Raw genomic sequence first — 23,666 nt, forward strand, 5'->3', positions numbered from 1 at the left:
CGAGAGAGAGTGTGTGTGAGACACAGACTCTCTGTGAGACTGAGTGTATGAGACCAAAAGAGTGTGTGAGTGACTGTGTGACACATAGAGAGTGAATGTGATACAGTGTGAGACATAGAGTGTGTGAGAGAGTGTGTGAGAGTGAGAGAGAGAAAGACATTGACTGTGAGAGAGAGAGAGTGTGTGTGAGAGAGACAGTGTGTGTGTGACAGAGATACCTCCACCCTCTCTCTGGTGTCAGGCCCCCCTCCTTCCCTCTCTCTGGTGTCAGCCCCCCCCCCCACCCCCCTCTCTCTTGTGTCTGAGCGTTACTGTGCAGGACACTGAGCTCTGGCTGTGCTTCAAGGAACTGAGCAATCCTATTTAATAGAATGCACCTCCAACATTCTGAAGCCGAGAAACCTCGTATGGTTGGTCACTTCTGCTTGTGACGAACGCGGAAGTACATGATGGATACAGAGAGCAGGAATGCCTCAGCCATGCAGTCAGCTTCAGAATGTTGGAGGTGCGTTTTATTATATAGGATGGGATTTGTGCTAAAATAACGAGTTAATGGTAAAATAACCTGTCTTAATGGAAGCCCACAATGACAACTACATCCCTAACCTGGCTATTTATAAGCCCAAAACAAGTTCATCGTAAGAACATAAATGTTGCCATACTGGGACAGACCAAAGGTCCATCAAGCCCAGTATCCTATTTCCAACAGTGGCCAATCCAGGTCACAAGTACCTGGCAAGATCCCAGAGTAGTAAAACAGATTTTATGCTGCTTATCCTAGGAATAAGCAGTGGATTTTTCCAAGTCTACCCTAATAATGGCTTATGGACTTTTGTTTTAGGAAATTATCCAAACATTTTTTAACCCTGCTAAGCTAAATTCCAGAGTTTCATTACTCAGTGAGTGAAGAAATATTTTTTCTGATTTATTTTAAATTTACTACTTAGTAGCTTCATTGCTTGTCCCCTAGTCCTAGTATTTTTAAAAAGAGTAAACAAGCGATTCACATCTACCTGTTCCACTCCACTCAATATTTTATAGACCTAAACAGTCATGAACTCATTCTTTCCTGGCCCAAGGCTTCATAAGTCAGAGGTCCCAGGGCTAGAAACTAGTTTCCATGTACCAGCTTGCTGCACTTTCTATGGGCAAAATAAAGGGCACAATAGACTTTTTAAAATAATAAATACCTTGAATTTCTTGAGTAGTGCTACAATTAACTTTCAGATCAGCGAGCATGTGTGTGAGGGAGGAGTATCTTTGGGTGTGAAGCTGTTTGAGTCTGGTTAACTTTGTCTCCAAATAATCACGCCCTTCATTAATTTTACTGTGTGCCCAATCGCTCATTTTATTCTTCTCACCAAATGAACAAGAATGTTTTTTATTTATTTCCCCCAAAAGGTTTATTATTAAAGGGTAACAACCAACTAAAATTTTAGGATTATACTGGCAGCACCTATTCAGCAATTAAGAGAGAGATGAAACAAACACAACCGCAAGAAGTGAACACTTTCTGGAGAGTGAGAGTGAGAGTGAGAGTGAGTGAGTGAGTGAGTGAGTGTGTGTGTGTGTGTGTGTGTGTGTGTGTGTGTGTGTGTGTGTGTGTGTGTGTGTGTGTGTGGTGTGTGTATGGTGTGTGTGTGTGTGGTGTGTGTGTGGTGTGTGGTGGTGTGTGTGTGGTGTGTGTGGTGTGTGGTGTGTGTGTGTGTGTATATATATATATATATATATAGCACTACAGAACAATGCTACATAAGACAACAGGGAAAAAAAGTTTTTTTCTGCTGTTTGGATGATTATTTTCTAGGTGCTCTCCATCTCCATCCTGAGCCACTCACAGGTCTATATGAACATTTTTGTTGGTATATATCAAATAATGGAAAAATATACCTGTTAAAATGCCATCTCCCTTTTAAGGGTATACAGTACTATATATCAATATTTTGATATATATATATTTTTTTTTAATCCACTGAGCTACCATGAGCGGCTCTGTCAAAACGTCAGTCAAATCTGACAGCTTAACTTCAAAATAACTTTCTACAAGGTAAATACAGTACAAGTAAAATATAAAAGTGAAGTGAATCTCGCTTAAAACACTCACATAATTTTGCACCAGATCAGGGTGGTTTCTCTCAATGCCGTCGTCAAGGATGGTGATCACAACATTTTTCCCAGTGTAGCCTCTCCTCCAAGCTCCTACGATATTCATGTCTGACTGACAGCGGTGGACATTATCGCTGCAGTGCTACAAAAAAGGAAAGGACATGCATGTGTTGAGAGGTTGCCCATACCTAAATGATTAAAGCAAAGTACAAGGGGAGGGGGCAGACAAGCTTCTCATCTTTTTTTTTTGGCTCTACAGCCGCACCAAAAGGCAGATTTTACATAAGATGTTCAACATTTAAACGGGTTTTTCACAAAAGGCTCACTGAACACAGAGAAATTGTATGTGTTTCATACTATGCAGTGCACACATGCACTGTGCAGTTTGACCAGCAGGAACAGTCATTTCACAAACATCCAAAAAAAAAAAAAAAGATTGGCTTCACTCAGGGTGTGCACATGTAACAGTGGTACTTGCACATGGAGGTCCCAAATTTGGAAAACTACATGCAGAAGAAGAGCCAAAAACACAGCTCTAGACCTCTGAGGTGGGTTTAAGGCCAGAGAGATAAATTACCCCCCTCACTAATTCCTCGAAAACCAGGTCCCAATGAGCAGTTAGCTCACACTTATGTGTGATTCAGAGGAGGTGCAAACGCTAACATAGTAACATAGTAGATGACGGCAGAAAAAGACCTGCACGGTCCATCCAATCTGCCCAACAAGATAAACTCATATGTGCTACTTTTTGTGTATACCTTACCTTGATTTGTACCTGTCCATTTCAGGGCACAGACCGTATAAGTCTGCCCAGCACTATCCCCGCCTCCCACCACCGGTTCTAGCACAGACTGTATAAGTTTCAATCTCATTTCATGTCCTCTCGTTCTACCGCCTTCGCATCTCCGGAAAAGGTTCTAACAAGAAACGTTTTGGAAAAATACATGTATTCCCTTGTAAAATGGAAAGTACATATGTATTTTACAGTCTGCCCACACTAGGCCTTGAAATCTGTTATTTGCTGAGGACATACCTGTGTTCAAGTAGTGGCTTTTTTTTTAATTGCTACTTTGCCCATTTACACGTTACCTTTTCATATGTGCAAATGCCACCTAGCCCTTCGAAAATGGTCTCCCAATCACTGTTTACTCTAAGCTGAGCGATCTGCCGTCATCTACTATGTTACTATGTTAGTGTTTGCACCTCATCTGAATCACACATAAGTGTGAGCTAACTGCTCATTGGGACCTGGTTTTCGAGGAATTTGTGAGGGGACAATTTATCTCTCTGGCCTTAAACCCACCTCAGAGGTCTAGAGCTGTGTTTTGGCTCTTCTTCTTCTGCATGTAGTTTTCCAAATTTGGGACCTCCATGTGCAAGTACCACTGTTACATGTGCACACCCTGAGTCCTGCCAGTGGGGGGTGCTATTTCACTATTGCATTTTCATTAGTGAGGGATAGGCAAGCTCTGCAGGACTCCAGGGAACCTGCCTGTCCCTAGCAATTTAAAACAATATTGAAGCAGCACCCCCCACCACCACCACCACCACCTGCAGCAATGCAGTTGGAGGCCTCCGCTCAGCTTAGAGAGAACAAAAGGCAGAAATATATGACAGCAGTTAAGGCATCGTTTTTCAACTGTTGTGCCACTGCTTCCCAGGTGTGCCAGGGGGGTGCCATGGAAATCTCATGAGGATTTCCTTTACAGAGATATAATGTTACAACGTCTGCCTGAGCTGCATGACCGCCACTGCCCAAATCAGCATCTTTCACCTGCGCTCCCCCCGAGGTCAGCCAACTATTTTTATTCCTTTCCTCCTTCCCCAATGCTCTTTCAACCTTCTCATTCAGGGCCAGATGCACTAAATTTAACGAGCCAGCAACGTGGTTTTTAAACTAGTTCTAGCCAGTTTAGCGCACAAGTAGTAAACCGGGACATGCACAAAAGGGTTCTCTGAGCCATTTTCCTGTCACGGTAGCAGCTAACAAAAATGAAATGCAAAGCTATTATAATGAGCTAATTACTATTATAATGTGCATGCAATGTGATGCACTACCGTTTCCAACCCCATGCACAAAAGCAGCCCTACCTTTGCCGTGGAAATTTTAACAGGAGGTCTGGACCTGCCAGTTCTTCGTTATTGCAAGTAGGAGAAGGGGAGAAACAAGGCAGGGAAAATAAAGCACAAAAAAAAAAAAAGTATACCAGCTTACACGCAGCTTCTTAAAATGTATGAAAGCCATGCCATGTTTCTTTTTCAAATGACATTTTATTTATTTTTTACATTTGTATCCCACTTTTCCCACCTATTTGCAAGCTCAATGTGGCTTACATAGCACCGTGAAGGCGTTCGCCAACTCCAGTAGAGAAACAAATACAAAGTGATTTTGCAATCCAACTGGGAAAGGAAAAGAGTCAGTAAGGGGGAGACACCAAGAGCAGCAGGAGTTGCATCAGGAGATGTGGCAGACCAAGGGTCCTGGGAGGGGGAGGGTCCAGGGATGGCAAGAAATTGGGGGGGGGGGCAGTACCGAAAAGTAAGTATAAAAGTAATGGTGACTTACCAAAAATGCAAGGAAGACAAGGACACTCAGGACATGGTTCCACCCCTAGCTGTTCCTGCTGCTTCCTTCTATTGGCCGGTTAACATCCTAGAATGCCCATCTCCCTGTAGATGGACTCTCATTGGCTGGCTGCTGCCCCTGCTCCTCCCTGCAGGGCTTCCCTGATGACATCACTTTAGAGCTGTGACCTGATTGGATCCGAACTTCCTGGTGTCCCCCTCTAGTAGTGAGTGGGCGGGACATCCCAGGCTGATGCTGTCCAATTGGTTTAGCCCCTGTCTGTGGAGGGGGACACTAGGAAGTTCGGATCCAATCAGGTCACAGCTCTAAAGTGATGTCATCAGGGAAGCCGTGCAGGGAAGAGTGGGACAGCAGCCAGCCAATGAGAGTCCATCTACAGGGAGATGGGCATTCTAAGATGTCAGCCGGCCAATAGAAGGAAGCAGCAGGAACAGCTGGGGGTGGAACCAAGCCCTGATGTTGCTAATTCCTCAGAGAAGAGCAGCAGAGAGGATTTTCCCACTTTTTCCCAACAGCGGCGGCAGGGAGCTCTAATACAGGTATGCCCATTCAAAAAAAAAAAAAAAAGCGCTTTTATGCTTGCAAAAAAAAAAAACCCCAAAGGGTAAATCTACTGCTTTCATACACGCAGCTGTCTGTAGCATGCGCAAAGCAGCAATGCATAGCGATTGACTGTTCTGCGCATGTTCAGCTCACTGACTGACTTCCCCCATATCACATGCAAATGAGCTGGGTCGCAAAAGCAACGAGCAGCTCATTTGCATGTGATTCTCTTTGTGAATCCCTTTGTGTTTCTAAATTGGTAAATTTTTACCGATTTGGAAATGCAGCCGGATTCTTAACACGACCTTTGTGCATTTGGCTCTCAGTTAGCAGTGTCAGTGATCAAGGCAGGCTGATCCTGGAACCTTTCTTTTTGCAGCTCTCACTTCCTCTGATGTAATGTTCTGTCCCCGTGTAGGAGGGAGCTGCAGAAAAAAAGCTTCAGGGAGCAGCCTGCCTAGATCACCGATGCTGCTGAATGCGAAGGTTGGAAGAGTGTCAGGGGGAGGAGGAAAGGCATAAAAATAGTTGCTGGACCTCGGGGGGGGGGGGGGGGTGCAGGCTGCAAGATGGCAGTTCTCAGGGGGAGATGGGCGCAGGTGGAAAATGCCGGTTCTTGGGAGGGGCGGTGGCTGCAGGGGGGAGTTGCCGGTTCGCGGGGGCACGGGTGGGGATGGAAGATGCTGGTTCAGGGAGGGGGCAAGGGTGGAAGATGCCAGTTCTAGGGGGACAGTGATATGGGTGGAAGATGGAGGGGAGGGGCAAGGTTGGAAGATGCTGGTTCTGGAGGGGGGGGGCGCAGGTGGAAGATACCTGAACTTAGGGAGGAGAGATTAGAAAAATGTTGCTCATCAGCAGAACAGGCAGGGAAACAAAGATGCCTGACTACAAGGCAGGGAGGGAGAGAGATGCTGGGGAGGGGGAGGTGACCTGGAGACAAGAGAAAGATTGAATAAAGTAGTGACAAAAAGAGTGGCAGAGAGGCTAGAGTAATGGAGGGAAGGGGTGGGGAGGAGAGAGAGAGAGAGAGGCAGTGGCAAACAGATCTAGAGAAGGAAAAGACAAGAGAAGAAATGAAAAAGCAAATCTGGGAAATAATTCTGAAGATAGACACAAGGGGTCAAGAAGGGAGAGAGGCTCTGTATGAAGGGCAAGAAGTGAGGGTGGTGCTGCATCGGGGGGGGGGGGGCAGGAGGGAGAGAGGTATGGGACAGGAAGGTTAGTTAGGAAAGAGAGAGATCCAATGAGTTAGGTGGAGAGAGGGGGAGTGGAGGGAGAAAGAGGTACTGGACTTGGGGAAGGAGAGAGGTTCCAAGACCTGCAGGGAAAGAAGGAGAAAAAAGACAATACCACAGCAGAAAATGAGTGAAATGTTGCACATATAGGGGAGGGAAAAGGGAAGACATGTTACACATAAAGGAAGGGGAAGGCAAGAGGGGAGACAAGCTGCATATAAAGGGAGGAGGGGAGACATGCTGTATATAAGGAGGGGAGACATGCTGTACATAAGGGAAGAGGGGAGACAGACTGCACATGAAGGGAAGAGAAAGTGAAAACAGGATAGATTTGAGAAGGACGCATAGAAATTGATGAAAGCTGAACATGAAAGATCAGTGCCAAACAGACATAGTGCAGGAGGTGAGAAAAGAAATTGCAAATGGAAAGGAGGCCCTGGAAACAGAGTTCAGAGCACAGACAGAGGAAAGCACAACCAAAGATTTGGAACAAGATGACTGGAATAATAAATTACCAGACCACAAAGGTAGGAAAAAATGATTTTATTTCCAGTTTAGTGATTGAATTATGCAGGTGTTGAGAATTTACATCTGTTGGCTTTATTATGCACAGTACAGGAGGTCATTCATTTCTTTCTATTTCTCTGGTGTTGCAAGACACACAGAGTCTGGTATCTCTGTTTTCAGTTTTTGTTTGAATGAAGGAGATTACTTGCAGAGATGGAATGGATCTTAGCGGGGACGGCATTGGATAGAGTCCAGTGGTGTGCCTTAACAATATTTGCGACTTGTAAGTGTGCCATGAGATGAAAACTATAGGTACTGAGATAAGGACTATAAAGTCCATTAACAGGCTTATTTTCGAAAGAGAAGGACGCCCATCTTTCGACACAAATCGCAAGATGGGCGTCCTTCTCACAGGGTCGCCCAAATCGGCATAATCAAAAGCCGATTTTGGGCGTCCTGATCTGCTTTCCATCGCAGCGACGACCAAAGTTCACGGGGGCATGCCGGAAGCGTAGCAAAGGTGGGACTGGGGTGTGCCTAACACATGGGCATCCTCGACCCATAATGGAAAAAAGAAGGGCATCCCTAAAAAATGTGCCCTAACTGACCAGATGACTACCAGAGGGAATCGGGGATGACCTCCACTTACTCCCCCAGTGGTCACTAACCCCCTCCCACCCTCAAAAAAATTTTTTTAAATATTTTTTCCAGCTTCTATGCCAGCCTCAAATATCATACCCAGCTTCATGACAGCAGTATGCTATAGCGCCCGTTTCATTTGTGTCAGAAATGGGCCTTTTTTACTAGTTTGGCATAAAGCAAAGGTTCACTCTGCAAAGGTGTTGCAGGAAAAAAGAGAAAGGGGGTTTATTTTGTAAGTGCAAGGCTATGGCAAATGCTGAAGTAGCTGAGTAGCCTGGCACAGGGGGTACAGCACAAGCCAATATGGGCAGTAAGCGGGGGTCAGAAAGATCCAGGAGACCACATATGCCTATTAAAGTCAGAGAGATGTATGAAACTGAAGTAGAAATGAAAATCAGACTCAACATTCAGGCAATACCAGACAAATTCTAGAGGTTCCAGGTCCCTAAAGTGACATAGAAAAAGCCATTTCAGTCAGTCTGCAACCAGGGCAGCAGCTCTCTGAGTCTAAGCCAAAGCTGAGGCTGCTAAATCAAAAGTTCTATATAGTAAATAAGAAGCAGCCACAGAAACTGAGAAAATTATGGAAGTATTCAGCAGTGCTGATGGGTTGTGCAGACTCACTCCGTGAGCAGGGGTTGGGAGAAGCCCAATGTAAATTCGCTCTATTGGTGACATTACTAATAAAGAAATGCATCCTGCGGGCGTGAGTTGATACAGTGCCCCCATCTCTTGATCTGTGGAAGAATTACATGAAAGAGATGGCTAACTGGGTACTCACAGCGTTCAAATTCTCTGTTTCATTGGGGCAACCCCAGTATCGTGATATATGGGGGAGAGTGCTCATTTTGTCCTTGCCAATGGGCCCCGCTGTTGGATGCTGAGGAAAATATGACGGACGGACAACAAGAGGGGTGAGTGGGGTGAAGGGCTGGGGGTGGTCTTTGCTGGGAGGGGGTTCAGGTATGTTATGTTCTTGAGTGGGAAGGGGGAAGGAGGAGGGAAGGGGGGAGGGGGAAAATTAAAAAAAAAAATAGTGGAGGCCAGTGTATACACAGTAGCATTTATATAGTGTGATTTGCTTTGTTGTGTTGCAAGGAGTGGAACTGTTCTGTAAGTGAACTATTGTGCTTGTCTCCATGCATCAATAAAGATATTTTCAACAACAAAAAAAAGAAGAGGGGGAAAAACAGTGGTTGAGGCTGCTGCTGCTAAAGCCAAGGCGGATACAGCCACTGCTGCTGCCACTGCAAGGCTAATGCTCCCACAGTGGAAGTCACTGCCGCTGCCATTGCTACGGCCACTGAACACAAGAAGGCAGAGTTAGACATTGCCTTGAAGCTGCTCCAGCAAGAAAAAGAAGCAGCCTCCATGCAAGCTGAAGTCACAGCCCCGGAAAATGGTATAAGGCAGGGTTGCAGCTCAGTCAAATCCCTGCCGAAGATTCTGCCCAGCAAACAGAAGAATATGTGAAGGCTTATAACCTGGCTCACAAAAATGTACACTCACAGTCTGACTCAGATGAATCTTCAGATTCTGAGCAATCATGTTCTTCCACACAAGAGTCTCACTTGCCTGAAAGAAGCAAGTCTAAGGCAAAGCATACCAAGGAGGCGAACCACCACCACAGTGATCCACTCGCTCGCATGCAAACGGATGCACTACCATCAGCTCTCACTCCAGAAAAGAGCACCAACGGAAAACCTTCAATTCAAGCACAGAGTCTGGTGCTATCCAGGAACTGGGCTCAGGTAAAAGCTGATGAGTGGGATGTTCCATTACCATCAGAAACAAATGTGACAAGAATGGGAGAAATGGAAAGATTCTTTAAAGGCTCTTGAACAACTGCACATCTCACATACTTATATCCCTGCAGCACTCAGTACTGCCTGTCACAAAGAAATTGCATCTTCACTTCATCAACCAGCTGATGAAAGAATGGATATCTAATCATCAAAGTTGCAGAGCTACAGATCATCAATGACAACTTGGCACTACCTGGTATCTTCAACATAAGACTTCCCTAGAAAACGAGGAACTTCTTTAGCAGAGCCATCATTGAATCAGTGATTCACACCACAAAGAGAAGACTTTTACACGTTTATAATGTTTATAGTTTGAGAAGTTAAATAGTGGTATCTACCAATACCAGGCAGGGTGTGTCTGACTCATATTCATGAAGGAAGGGTATATTGTGATGTATTTAGTTGCATTGTCTTTGTAATAGATAGCACTGTGTATTAGAACTGCTTTTCTTATAGTTGCAGGATCCTGTGATTGACTCCTTGTGAGTTTTACCTATTGGCTGTTAGCCAGTCCTCCCTCATTGTGGGCTATATGAGAGAGCCCAGTCTTCCTTGCATGCCTTGGTGATCAACAGCTGTTGTAGGGGCTGATCCCTCCTTAATGTACTGTAATTCCATCAAGATTTTTCACAATCTCCCCAAGTCATTCCTTTTTTATTTTCCTGAGTTTCTTCCCCTTATTCTCCTTTGAGTGTTACAGCTTTTCCTCTCAGCTGGACTGAGGTTCTGGCCATCTCCTTTCCTCTAGGGTGGCTAGATACAGAATCTATGTGCAGAAGGCAATAATTCTCTTCGAAGCAATTGAACTGTAAATTGGATTTCCTTTGTTTATTCTGAGTACTAATAAAGAAGATCAGCTTAAGAATTGAGAGTCTACTGGTAAAGCTTCTATTTGGGGATGGTTTAAGATGGCTGTTTAAGCTACACTATACTTTGCCTAGAACAGTACAGCCTGCATGTTCAGATCATTCACTCCCTCCAAACCCTAAGTACTGCTGCCACCACTCCAGCCTCTTGACTCCACCAGAAAAGAGGTGTGTGAAGAATGAAAAGCTGACAGATTTCAGAGTTTGCTTCTCCCCTTCCACCCCCACCCCCTTTGAAATATTTTAGCAGTTTGGAAAGTGCAAACCTCACAAGGAGCTACAAATTAATTAGTACTGCCACCAACACTTCCTCCCCTCTTTTCACTACCTTTGTAGTCAACAAATGCTGTAGGCAAAACACAGATTCCACTTTCACACTTTGCAAACAACCATTTCTCATTGTGCTCAGATACAGCTACCAATCCAAACACAGTGGCAGTGTTAAAGTCAATACCCTGGTTTGTAACTTATGAGAAATGTTCTTAAATAGAATATAAATATATTTTAATCCTAACTCCTTTCTAATTTTACAAGACTCAGTATAAAGAAGAGCTGAGCTGTATCTGTGCTTTCTCTCTGGTAAGAAATTATGTATGTGCTCAGCTCTTCTGTATGTTTCAAGGTATCCCCAAGCTATGCCCAACATTCCCAAGCTAATTTAATTTTAATGAAGTATTACATGAATGCTAGATACATGAACATATCAGAAACGCCTTCAAAATGTCATTAGTTAATATTATGAGGAGTCCCTTTTCCCAAGTATTATCTTGTTCCCATAAATAAATAGGTATTCTTCTGAGCAGGGACTCCCACAATACAAAAGTGCAAACTCAGGGGTGATCATTTTTCAAAGAAATAGGGACACACATAAAAAAAAAGCCAGTGCAAAATATAAAATATAAAGAAGATAATCCTAACAAGGAAAAGGAACAGTTTTTTAAAAACTGATATTTCAAGAAAAGTCGCTAATCCTGATGTTTTAAGTACACCAGTTCAAAGCTTATCTCAGGACCCTTGTTCTACATGACACTCTAGCTGGGATGAGGATGAAAGACAGAAGACTCAGGAGTAATCTACCATAAAAAAAAAACAATTTCTTATAGAAACAATAGATTCATGGAACAGACTCCTAATAGAGGTGATGGGAGACAAGGACTGTATCTGAATTTAAGAAAACACAGAGGGGGGAGGGTGCTAGATACCTGGACTGCCCTTCTGTGGGAGGTGGTAGAGATGGACATGGTAACGAAATTAAAAAATGTGTGGGATAAACAGAAAGGAAGCCTCTATAGAAGGTGTAGAACCAAGCAAGTTTAGCTTTGATTAGATGGCAACACTAGTAATTAGGAAATAAAGCCAGTGCTGGGCACACTTCTATGGTCTGTGCTCTGATAGTGACTGGACAGATTCAGCTTCTGTAAATGGAGAACAAGGCCAGTGCCAGACTGACTTCTACAGTCTGTGCCCTGAAAATGACAAGGACAAATCAAGTATACGTATCATACCTTATACTATGAGTACTGGATGGACCTGTCGTCATCTACTATGCTGCTATAGACGTATTTTCAAAGCACTTACACTTACAAAGTTATATTGTAACCTATGGAACTTTGTAAGTCTAAGTGTTTTGAAAATGAGCCCCTATGTTACAGGACAAAAAGAGAAGCTTTGAGGGAGGAAAAGGGAAAATAAAGCTGAGAAAAAAAGTGAAGACTGGCACAATGCAGATGCTTTTTGGTCTTTCTCTACCATCTTATTCTGTGTTTCAATGAGACAAAGAAATGCCTTGAGCTCCTGCTGGAGTTTTGAGTAAGGATCTTTCTGGAAGCAAAAGGAGCAATTGTTCATCTTGTTACAAAATCTGAGGAAACTTATATAAAGTGGCAGCATATAGATGAATGGGATGATTTCTGTCCTAAAGCATTTATGTTGCAGATTTAGTAAACCTGTACAGAAAACAACATTTAATTAGGGATTGGTCCTTTTAAGGTCAAACCCTATCCCAAGAGTGGTAAACATAGTAGATGACGGCAGAAAAAAACCTGCATGGTCCATCCAGTCTGCCCAAGAAGATAAATTCATATGTGCTACTTTTTTATTTGTACTGTCCTCTTCAGTGCACAGACCGTATAAGTCTGGCCAGCCCTATCCCCGCCTCCCAACCACCAGCTCTGGCACAGACCCTATAAGTCTGCCCAGCACTATCCCCGCCTCCCAACTACCAGTCCCGCCTCCCACCACCAGCTCTGGCACAAACCGTATAAGTCTGCCCAGCACTATCCCTGCCTCCCACCACCGGTTCTGGCACAGACCGTATAAGTCTGCCCAGCACTAGCCCCGCCTCCCAACCACCAGCTCTGCCACCCATTCTAGGCTAAGCTCCTGAGGATCCCTTCCTTCTGCACAGGATTCCTTTATGTTTATCCCACGCATGTTTGAATTCTGTTACTGTTTTCATCTCCACCACCTCCCGCGGGAGGGCATTCCAAGCATCCACCACCCTTCCGACATTCTTCCTGACATCCCAAGAGTGGTGGTTTTAAAAATATCAAAGAAGCAAGCACAATTATCTCTCAGTCAATCCTCCAAAGCCAGGCCTAAAGAAGAAGCTAGCAGGGATCTGAGGGCGTGTGGGCCTGATGCACTAAAGTCCCCGGAAAGAACCATTCGCCAGCTCCACCACAGTAAAAATTACCGTGGTGGAAATAGCGAGCGATTCCCCCCCAAAAATGCATGCAGATGAGCTGCATGAACTTTTACCGTGCATCTCAAGCCAGCGTATGTGCAAGGCAAACAATCGCTAAGCATGACTAATATGTGCCTGCCCAGAACAGCCGTCAACAGCGTTCCACGGCTTTCATACATGCAAACAAGCTGTGTGTATGAAAGCCATATGCAGCTTTTTTTTTCAAAGCTTGCAAGCTGCCTGGGGGGTGAGGGGCGGGGGGAAGAGAAAGGCAAAAAAGGATCTTTTGAATCTTCCACTATTCCCCACATCTCAAAGCTTTGACTTCCTTTCGCCAACTTTGTTCATGGGATCTGCCTCCCGATCTCGATGACCCCAGAGAGCTGCTTTCTATGACTCCAGCAAAGAAATGTCACTGCTGTGGGAGAGGGGTTAAAATGGTGAAAGAAGCCGGGGTAGGTGCAAATGGAAGCTTGAAGTGTCACAGCCCCAGCAAAGGACAGCTCTGACATCCCGCAATAATGTCCTGGCAAATTTGCAAGCATATAGCTGCAACTGAACCCACCAAAGCACAGATCTGCAGTGACTGTCCAGGCTACTCCAGAGAACTATGGCTGCTCAGGACCTCCTTAACGTTTCTATTGCTAAAGGTAGGCGTTCCGTTAAGAGCATCGCTCGGAATGTGCATTTGAACCATTTAAATAAATTAGATTGCTATTACCATTGACTGCTGCTGCAGATGTTAAAAAGCCAACAAAGCCCCTTTGTGCATTTTCCCATTGAATATCATGCTCGCTAAACCAGCTGGAACCAGTCAAGAAAGCATGCTGGCTCAGTAAGTTTAGTGCAAATCCCCAGGAGTGACGTGGCATTTTCGATATGATGTCTAAGTCCGACTTTGAACGTTTTGCTCAAAACATCCAGAATCCAAACTGCAAATATAGCCATTTTCAAAACAGAAAACATCGTTTTTTTGTTTTTTTTTTTGGGGGGGGGGGGGGGTCCGAAAATGGCCACTTGCTAGATGTTTTTGTGCTCTGTGCGTTTATCTTTTTGGGCCATTTTCAACAAAAAATGTCCAAATGAAAAACATACAAAATCAAGTCACTGGGATGTAGGAGGAGCCAGCATTCTTAGTAGACTGGCCAGGTAGACATCCCAGCAGAGCAGTGGGGCACCCTAGGGGACACTGCAGTGAACTTCACCTAAAAGCTTATATGTACACATCTCACCATTACTCCCTTATATTGTATAATGAGCCCTCAAAAGCCTACTGTACCCAACTGAACACCACTTCAATAGCCCTTATGGCTGCAGGTGTCACCTATATGTGGGTTCAGTAGGTGTTTGGTGGATTTTGGAGGGCTCACACTTTCCATCACAAGTGTAACAGTTAGAGTGGATTATGGGCCTAGCTCCCCTTCTCTACAGTGCACTGCACCAACCATTAAGCTACTCCAGGGACCTACCTGCTGCTCTAATAGGACTGGCTATAACATCTGAGGTTGTCATAAAGGCTGATAAGTACTGTTTTTTTACATCCTTGGGGGGTAGGAGGGGGGTCAGTGACCACTGGTGGAGTAAGAATGTTCATCTAGTCATTTAGGACACTTTTTTTTGTGACTCAGTCATTGTTAAAACAGGTCAAACTCAAAACATCTTAGTCCTGGACATTTTGTTTTGTTCCATTATGGCTGAAAAACGTCCAAGTCTTAGCAATGCCCAAATCCCGCCCTTAACATGCTCCTGACAACCCCCTTAAGATTTGGATAAACTGCATAGAAAAACATCTGGAAAATGGGTTTCAAAAATACTGGTAAGAAAATGACCATATGCTGCTTTATGCCACTTTTTAGACGTTTTTCTCTTTTGAAAATGAGCCCCATAGTGGTAGGTGTCCCTAAAAACACTCACTTGCTGAGGTTACAGTTCAGTCACCTATGGCAGGTGGCACTAAACCTGCCGTGTCAGAGGCTGAACTGCAAAGCCAAAGTAGCATATGGATGTTAGCCTGCCTGGCCAGTTACTACTACCTGGAGCAATGAAGGGTTAAGCGACTTGCCCAAGGTCACAAAGAGCTGTACTAGGAATTTAACCCAGGTCAACAGGATCCATTAGGACACTTCCACTCGGCAAGGAGATGGGGAAGCTCAACAGTGAGCAGGAAGTAAAAGCCCTCTGGCAGAACATAACAGAGACACCTTAGGAGGACAGAATCCTCCCTGGAGTGTAGGTCTCCACTGCTTACATGTAAGCTACCAGAATCTGGCTAAGATTTAAGTTTTACAAATTTAATTTTACAAGAACCCTGTCTGTGAGGACTGGCTGGAGATGGACCTGTGTTGTGAAACCCTGCATGTAGCTGTATGTTCTGTGGGCTTGAGATCTGTCAGCTGCAGGCCTGTGTGAAGTTTGCTTCCCCTATGTCCATCTCAATAACAGACTATAGACTTTTCCTCCAGAAACTTGTATAAAAACTTTTTTTCAACCCAGATGCGCTAACCGCTGTTACCACATACTCCGGCAGCAAGTTCCAGAGCTTAACTATTCTTGGAGTGAAAAAATATTTCCTCCTATTTGTTTTAAAAGTATTTCCATGTAATTTCATTGAGTATCCCCTGGTCTTTGTACTTTTCGAAAGAGTAAAAAGTCGATTCACTTCTACTCATTCTACACTACTCAAGATTTTGTAGACCTTAATCATATCCCCCCTCAGCCAACTGTTTTCCAAGCTGTAAAGCCCTAACCTCTTTAGCCTTTCCTCACATGGGAGGAGTTCCAACCCTTTTATCATTTTGATCGCTCTTCTTTGGACCTGTTCTAATTCCGCTATATCTTTTTTTGAGATACAGTAACCAGAACTGAACACAATACTCAAGGTGAGGTTGCACCATGGAGCGATACAGAAGCATTATAATATTTTTGGTCTTATTTACCATCCCTTTCCTAATAATTCCTAGCATCTTGTTTGCTTTTTTGGCTGCCACTGCACACTAGGCAGAAGATTTCAGCATACTGTCTACAATGACACCTAGATCTTTTTTCTTGAGTGCTGATTCCTAAGGTGGACCCTGTCTCAGTCCAACAGGAACTGTAATTTTATAAAACTATGTAAATCAAAAACAAGGCAATCCATTTAGCAGGCAGGTTGCATGCATTAACATTTGAAAGCACTTTTGAAGACAGTTGAGGATAAAAGACAGAATGGTACTCCTTTAGCCAAATGAGAAAGTGTTTCCATCCTAAAGAGTAAGAAGCGATTACTCTACAAACTGATACCCACACACATGGTACATCACTGCTAGATAAACAAATTAGGAATGGGGCAGCACTAAGTACATTTCACACACTATCACCAGCTTGCAGAAAGAGCCAATGCCATTTTTCAAAGCAAGACATCACCCTTGTACAGAATTTCAAGTAGCTGCAACACAGGGAACTGGAGCTCTGCAGATCTACTCTACTATCCATCAAACCAAAGTTCTGGAATTGTTTAAAGTAGCTGAAATTCAAAAAAACGGAAGGATCATTTGAAATCATGAGTGCAAGGTCTTGCCGGGTTTTTTTTGTTTGTTTGTTTGGTTTTTACCCCCGATACTTAAAACCATTTAACCTGTCAGCAATGGGTCCTAACCAGCTATCCAGAAATATTCAGCGGGAGATAGTTGGCTATCTCCCGCTGAATATCGCCGGTTAATGCTTAGCAGATAACCGGTTATATCTCATGATATAACTGGCTATCTGCCAATATTCAGTGCATCGCCGGCTAAGTTTGGCAGCAAAATTAGCCGCCAAAATAGGAGGCCTATCTTTGGCCTTTTTCAACTTCACCAGCCAGTGCTGAATATTGATTCGGCAGTGAAACTGAAACTGGCTAAAAATAAACCATCCGTATTCAATGCCGGTCACCAGAAACAACCGGTATTGAATATCTGGGCTCAGTGCTGACCGCAGGAGGCAGTCCAGCTACTTCCCGTGGTCTGAATATCGGCCCCTTAATGTTTAAGGCACTGTTTCCTCTAAGCTGTGTGAGAGTCATCCACTTACAGCCCTGCCAGTGGGGGGTGCTGTTTCACTATCACGTTTTCAATAATGAGGGACAGGCAAGCTATGCAAGACTCCAGGGAACCTGCCTGTCCCTAGTGGTTTTAAATATAATACTGAAGCACCACCCTCCACTGGAAGCAATGCAGTTGGAGGATCCTCACTCAACTTGGAGGAAAGAGTGGTTTACAGGGAACCTATAGGATGGCCCGCCCACCAGCCTGCCCATTTGTCCAGAAATCCGGACAAATGGACAGATTGTTAGCTTCCCCTCCCCTTACTTACTACTGCCCTGGTGGTCTAGTGACCTCTTCCGCTTTCGGGGCAGGAAAGAGCCCCCTTTTTCCTGCCCGGAGCGCTGCCCTGCATGCATCCTTCCTGTTCCTGATCTCGGCACCGATTCAAAATGGCCACTGAGAGTTGAAGTGACCTTGCGAGACTTCAACTCTCGGCAGCCATTTTGAATTGGCACCGAGATCAGGAACAGGAAGGATGTATGCAGGGCAGGGGCTCTTTCCTGCCCCGAAGAGGTCACTAGACCACCAGGGCAGTAGTAAGGTAAGGGGAGGGGGTGACGGGGAGGGGGAGTGACGGGGTGTGTGACGGGGGAGGGGAAAATGTGACAGGGGTGGAGCAAGGGCGTGAAAGGGGCAGGTGGGGTGTGAAAGGGGGCGTGGCGGGTTGTGTGGTGGGGCGGGGCATGTGTCCTCCTTTTTGGGGGACAAAATATGGTAACCCTACACGACTGCCTCCTCTTCCTGCTGACTGCACCTATATCTCTCTCATCCAGTGTCACCTCATCCCTCTCCATCCATCCCTCTCTCATTCTCTAGCCAGGATTTTGTTGATGTCTTCCTGCTCTCTTCTGCCTAACAGTGTACTAAAGATGTGCATTTGCCAGCATGCATGCAATTTGTAAGTGCACCTTAAGTTTAGTGAATGCACTCAACTGGTTTAAATGTACACTAATCAACAAACATGTTAACTCAATTAAAGCATGTTATTAATGCTATTAAAACAAATGCTTGCAATGAAATCATAATCCATACATTTGAAAATTGGTAAAAATTCACTGCACCCATGCCTACAACCTATTAATTCTTAAGCTTGATGAATCTGTTCTGATGAAAGCAGGGTGACCAGTGAAGTACATCGGTGCTTGATACTGGGACTGGAATAGCCATTCAGCACCATCTTTATTTTATTAGAGATATTACAGAAGAACTTATGGAAAAATGAGTATTTACAGATGATTTAAACGTGCAGTGCATGCACACTGAAAGGAATGGAAAAAAGTAAAAGCATAATATTAAACTACTCTAGCTGAATCCCCAAAAGCTTCTGCTACACTTACAATAAGGAAGTTTCTGGGGGCTCTGCTCCCAAGTGTTTTGTGTACATAAGATGAGATAATGGAAGACAGAGTAAAAGATTCATCGTGGTTAGTGGCTGCATTTTTCCATGTCTTCTGGAGGAAACTATAATGGGGGATGTGGGAATCCTTTGCCAATGCTGGACAAGGGCTGCTGAGCTGTCTATGAGGCTCCAGGCTGCTAAGGAGGCTCAGTGGTTGGATAGACCTTGAGAGATGGAGAGGAGATTCCTTAAGTTGGCTTGGCCCAACAGAGTGAGGAGGACTAGAGAGAGGAGTACAGATTCTACACAGGGTCTGGAGTGAAGAAACAGCTGTGAGGTGCTACTGAGAAGCGGCAGAGGAACTCAGCTGCAAAAATTTCTTTTGTATGCCTCAGGAGATTAGTAGGACCTGGAGGGTGCATCCCACCTAATATTCAGAAGTCTAGACTCTAGTGTGCACTCCACGCACATAGGGAGTAATTTTAAAAGAGGGTACATACTTCTAGGTGCAAGTATGTGCCTAACTGGGGGCTTTTTTAATCATTAACATGCATATGTAAGTTTGCAGCCAGTTTAAAAGTACACGTGACTTTGTTGGTGTGAGTTTGGGCAAAGTGTAGCAGACGAGCACAAGTATGTAAATACGTTATAAGACATACGATATAACATCTAGGCACAAGCATTGGACTGCAGCAAGTAACCATTCCTTATGCTCTTGACCACCTATGCAAGTATTTTAAGAAGAAAAGTAGGCAACTAGCTTTTATTATAAACTGCTCTTAATAAAGACACCCTGTTATAAAATAACCTTTATAGTGAGGATTTCAAACATTTTGGCAGTGCTTTAGCTAGTAAAGAGCTCTGCAGAATTTTTGTAATGGATTTTTTTTTTTTTATAGGAAGACAGTGTACATTTCTTTTTTTTTTTTCTTTTTTTTACACATTCCCTAAAAGGTGCTATATTTGAGAGAGAATTTGGCTTTTCATACAGAATTCAAGTCACAACTTCATGGTATACTTAAGAGGTTTTGTGAATTTTTGAGAAAGCATATCCAGAGAAAGGAGGAGTGGACACCCACCTCATGATGTACAGAAGAGAGAAGATGGCAGGATACCGAGGCGAGAGGACTTCCTCAGGGGCACCAAAGCACAGAGGAAGGAAGTATTTCCAGAGGATTCAACAGAGGCATCATTCTGCTACTCCTTTTAAATTACCTTGTATGAACTGTACACCAGTTTGCTTTTTCTCAGTCTGTTTTTTTTTAACTGCTGAATTTGTGAAACCTTGTTTTTGGGGATACACCAGTAAAAGAGCTTTTAAGAAAACACCACCTGGACTGGTAATCAGTCATGGCATTTGGGCACCTGTCACTCCCTACCCACAAGAACACCTTTCATTCATTTTTATAAATTTTGTGTGCACCTTCTGAGGTTGGCACACCAATACACCACACCCCAGTGAACCAGGTTATGCTAGAAAAACAAAGACAAACTGTGCTAGAAAATACAAAAATGTGCATGAAAGAACTGGAAAGGAAACAATGAAAATTATCCCAGGTAATTTAGGAAAACAAACTGCTTTTGTGTAAGTCACTGGTAAGAGTCTATCTGGAGTACCATGGTCAGTCCTGGAGGACATATCTTTATAAACACATATTGAGGGGACTAAGCTTATAAAACCTTTCCTACATTTACAGGGTATTTTGCACATAGAAAAAGGCTTTTATAAAATTATAAACCTGCACATGCATATAAGAAAGTCCATACATGGAAAGTGTGCACCTCCTTTTACGTGATCTGCATGTCAGTGTTTCCAGGGGTTTACTCTGGGTGGAGATGGGGCAGAGCTGTGATGTGCACATGCATGTTATAAAACACAGATGAGTACACAGATTACACATACATATATAGATACCAGCTTCAGAGGAGATGTAAATATGTGCGATCTATTGGGATGGTTTAGGGAGCTTATTTTATCATAGTCACATAGGGGTCTACGATGCCTTTATAAAATAGGCTCACAATAGGAACATTTTTAGAATTCTCACACAGCTTCCCTGTTATAAAATAAGGCTTGAAAAGGATGGAAGCAGCTTACGGTACATTAAATACAAAATTCTGTATAAAGAGATGTAAGGAATTGAAAAATGTACAAAAAGAGTAATTCAAGGAGAAAAGACAGAAAATGACAAAATACTTGTCTAGTAAGTAAATACTGAATGCCTGGAATTTGCCTACTAGTAGAGGCGGAAACAGGGCCAGATTTAACATGTTGACAGCCATAGGCAATACGAGGAAGGAGAGGAGACCATCTCCCTCCCCCAGCCTGATCCTCATTCTTCCCTCTCCCAGCATCCTCCCTCACCATGGAGTAACCACAACTGCCTCACATAGCAACAACTACCTGTAGAAGCTGACAGTCCTAGAAAGAACAGTGCCTTTGAGCACTTTTCTAAAGACAGGCCCCTGCAGCAGCCCTGCCTCCCCTTCCCCCATCCTTCATGGACTTCCTATTACCATAGAAATCAATCCACAAAGGATCCACAAGTGCATGCGGATTTATTTTATGTATTTATTTATTCATGACATTTATACCTCACATTAGCCTGAAATAGACTCAAATAGTCAATAAAGTGAATAAAACATAATAATGTACAAAATATAATACAAATTACAATAACTTCAAGAAGCAAATAAATATATGAGCAGTAAGTAACAAGGGATTTAGACTATCTCAAGGACAAACAAATAATTATGGGTGGATAGGTGAGAGCATAATTAGGCAGGACTAGATGGGGAATGAGATTAAAGAAAAGAGTCTCACATACATTTCCTTCCAGAAGATGCTGCAGCTGCAAAATGGGCACCTCTGCCCACTACAGCAGAATGTAGCAGCAGTGGAACTCTACTGCCTATGAAATTTTGGCTCCAGAGATAGCTGCCTAAATCCAAGACTGGGTAATATCAACCAAAACAGTCAAGGAATTCAAGCGTTTTTGGGGTTGAGAAGAACTGGTGAAGATAAAGGAGGGACAAGGCTAGGCAGTGAGTAATATCTGCGATAACACAACAGATAGGACAAATGACCAAAACTGGCTGGTCGAAAGTTCCTGTTCTGATGCCAGGTACCATGTCAACCCATGCCCTTGCTGCCTTCCAAGATAATGTTGCTTTTTCCTGTCTGGCTGCCAAGTGGGCCAGTTTGCTGTGAACTGTGTGGTGCTAGTAATAACCATCTTGTAGCAGAATTGCTATCAGCTCCGTGTGATTCACAGTAAACATGCAGCTGAGCTGGAAGAAGAAGCAACCCGGCACTGGATGGGGTGCCAACAGAGAATGAGGTGGCAGTGGCACAGATGAAAAGAGGCAGCTCCATCAGATAGTAAAGAGGAAGAGAGCACAGCCGGCTGGGTTAAGACTACAGTAGAGTGGGACTGCAATGAGAAAAACTGTGAAGAAAAACTTGCACAAAGGATGAAGGAGGAAAACACAGAGCAGAGAAAATGATGATGAGAAGCTAGACAAAGCGAGGAAAGAGTGATTAGAAGAGTGGATTAGAGGTAGGAAATTGGAATGGAAAAAACAGAATACACCAAGGGAGAGGAGGAGGCAAGTGAAGTACAAGCAGTGACTGCTGCAAAATATGTTGCATTCCCTCCCCCAGGCCAAAAATGTACTCTGACGCAATACTGACTATCTTGGAATTGCCTCTCTTCTCCAATTTGTTCCTCGTTCTTTTTACCAGTTTACATATGAAACAATGTTTCAAGAACCATAAAATCTATTTATAAGAAAAGAAACATGCTGGGCTTGATATTCATGTTTAGCAGCAGTGGCTGTACAGATTAAGTGCATCACATGTAAATTTTCAGCACTACATGAATCAGCAGCAATATTCAGCTGCTATACGCAATAGCTAAGGGTTCTGTTTACTAAGGTGGTCTAGCGTTTTTAGCATATGCTAAAAATTAGCCTGCGCTAACCGTGTAGACACCCATAGGAATACTTTGGACATCTACATGGTTAGCACGCGTTAATGCTTAGCATGTGCTAACAACGCTAGCGCGCCTCTAGCAAGGCTTAGTAAACAGAGCCCTAAGTGATTTATTTGTTACATTTGTATCTCACATTTTCCCACGTATTTGCAAGCTCAATGTGGCTTACATAGTACTGGAGAGGCATTCGCCAACTCCAGTACGAACAAATACAAAGTGGTGTCATGGTAGGATAAGGTTCATGTGAAACAGACACATTAGGGAATCGTAGAGCAGAAGAGTTATGTTATGTCCATTACGTGCTTTGGTTTCATTGTGTTGCAGGATTAAGGCGTTTAAGTTGGGTCGGAAGGGTATGCCTTTTTGAACAGGTTAGTTTTTAGTGATTTCCAGAAGTTTAGGTGATCATACGTTGTTTTCACTGTTTTTGGTAATGCGTTCCACAGTTGTGTGCTTATGTAGGAAAAACTGGATGCATAAGTTGATTTGTATTTGAGTCCTTTGCAGCTTGGGTAGTGGAGATTTAGATATGTTCGTGTTGATCCGGATGTGTTTCTGGTTGGTAGGTCTATGAGGTCTGTCATGTATCCTGGGGCTTCGCCGTAGATAATTTTATGAACGAGGGTGCAGATTTTGAAAGCAATACGTTCTTTGATTGGGGCCAGTGCAGTTTTTCACGGAGGGGTTTTGTGCTTTCAAATTGCGATATAAGCCTGGCTGCCGTGTTTTGAGCGGTCTGAAGTTTCCTTATGATTTGTTCTTTGCATCCCGCATAAATTCCATTGTAGTAGTCTACATGGCTTGTTGGAGTCAAACAGTCAAAACTTTTGTCCCGCATTTGAAGGCTCTTGGTGCTTTCTTTTGGTATTCAAAATCAAGACCTTACATCTAATTCAGTAAAACACAAGCAGCTAGTGAAACTGAAGAAAGAACGGGTGGCATGTTCATATCTACGATCATTCCCCAACAAACAGATGGCCGCATTCTGGAGAGTCTGAAGATGCTTTATGGTAGTCAAAGGTAAACTCGCATAAATCACACTACCATGCCTGAAAACAATTGCAAGCCAATGTTACAATCCACCCCCCCCCCCCCCCCCCCCCCTTCAAAGAAAAAAAATGAAAACCTCATTGTGCCTCCTTATACAAACAATACCTTTCCAATTGCACTAGATCAAAGACATACTTTACATCAGGAAACCTAACTGCTGCAGCACTGTGGAGTCAGAACAACTAACCTTCGACTCCAACTCCTACTATGTATAGTAAACCTAAGAGAAATTTGATTAATTACA

The 23,666-nt window shown here is 43.7% G+C and overlaps 1 protein-coding gene across 2 annotated transcripts in view; it reads right to left on the reverse strand.

Annotated features, from left to right (window-relative positions):
- PCSK5 (proprotein convertase subtilisin/kexin type 5) overlaps positions 1–23,666 on the reverse strand; it is a 739,798-nt gene that overhangs the window by 526,167 nt on the left and 189,965 nt on the right. For both annotated transcript variants that reach the window (XM_030193725.1, XM_030193726.1), the window contains exon 4: positions 2,105–2,248. In XM_030193725.1, coding sequence (XP_030049585.1) covers positions 2,105–2,248 — 144 coding nt within the window. The remainder of the gene's footprint in view (positions 1–2,104; positions 2,249–23,666) is intronic.

The sequence above is a fragment of the Microcaecilia unicolor genome, chromosome 2, assembly GCF_901765095.1.
Source record: "Microcaecilia unicolor chromosome 2, aMicUni1.1, whole genome shotgun sequence".
Classification (NCBI taxonomy): Eukaryota; Metazoa; Chordata; class Amphibia; order Gymnophiona; family Siphonopidae; genus Microcaecilia; species Microcaecilia unicolor.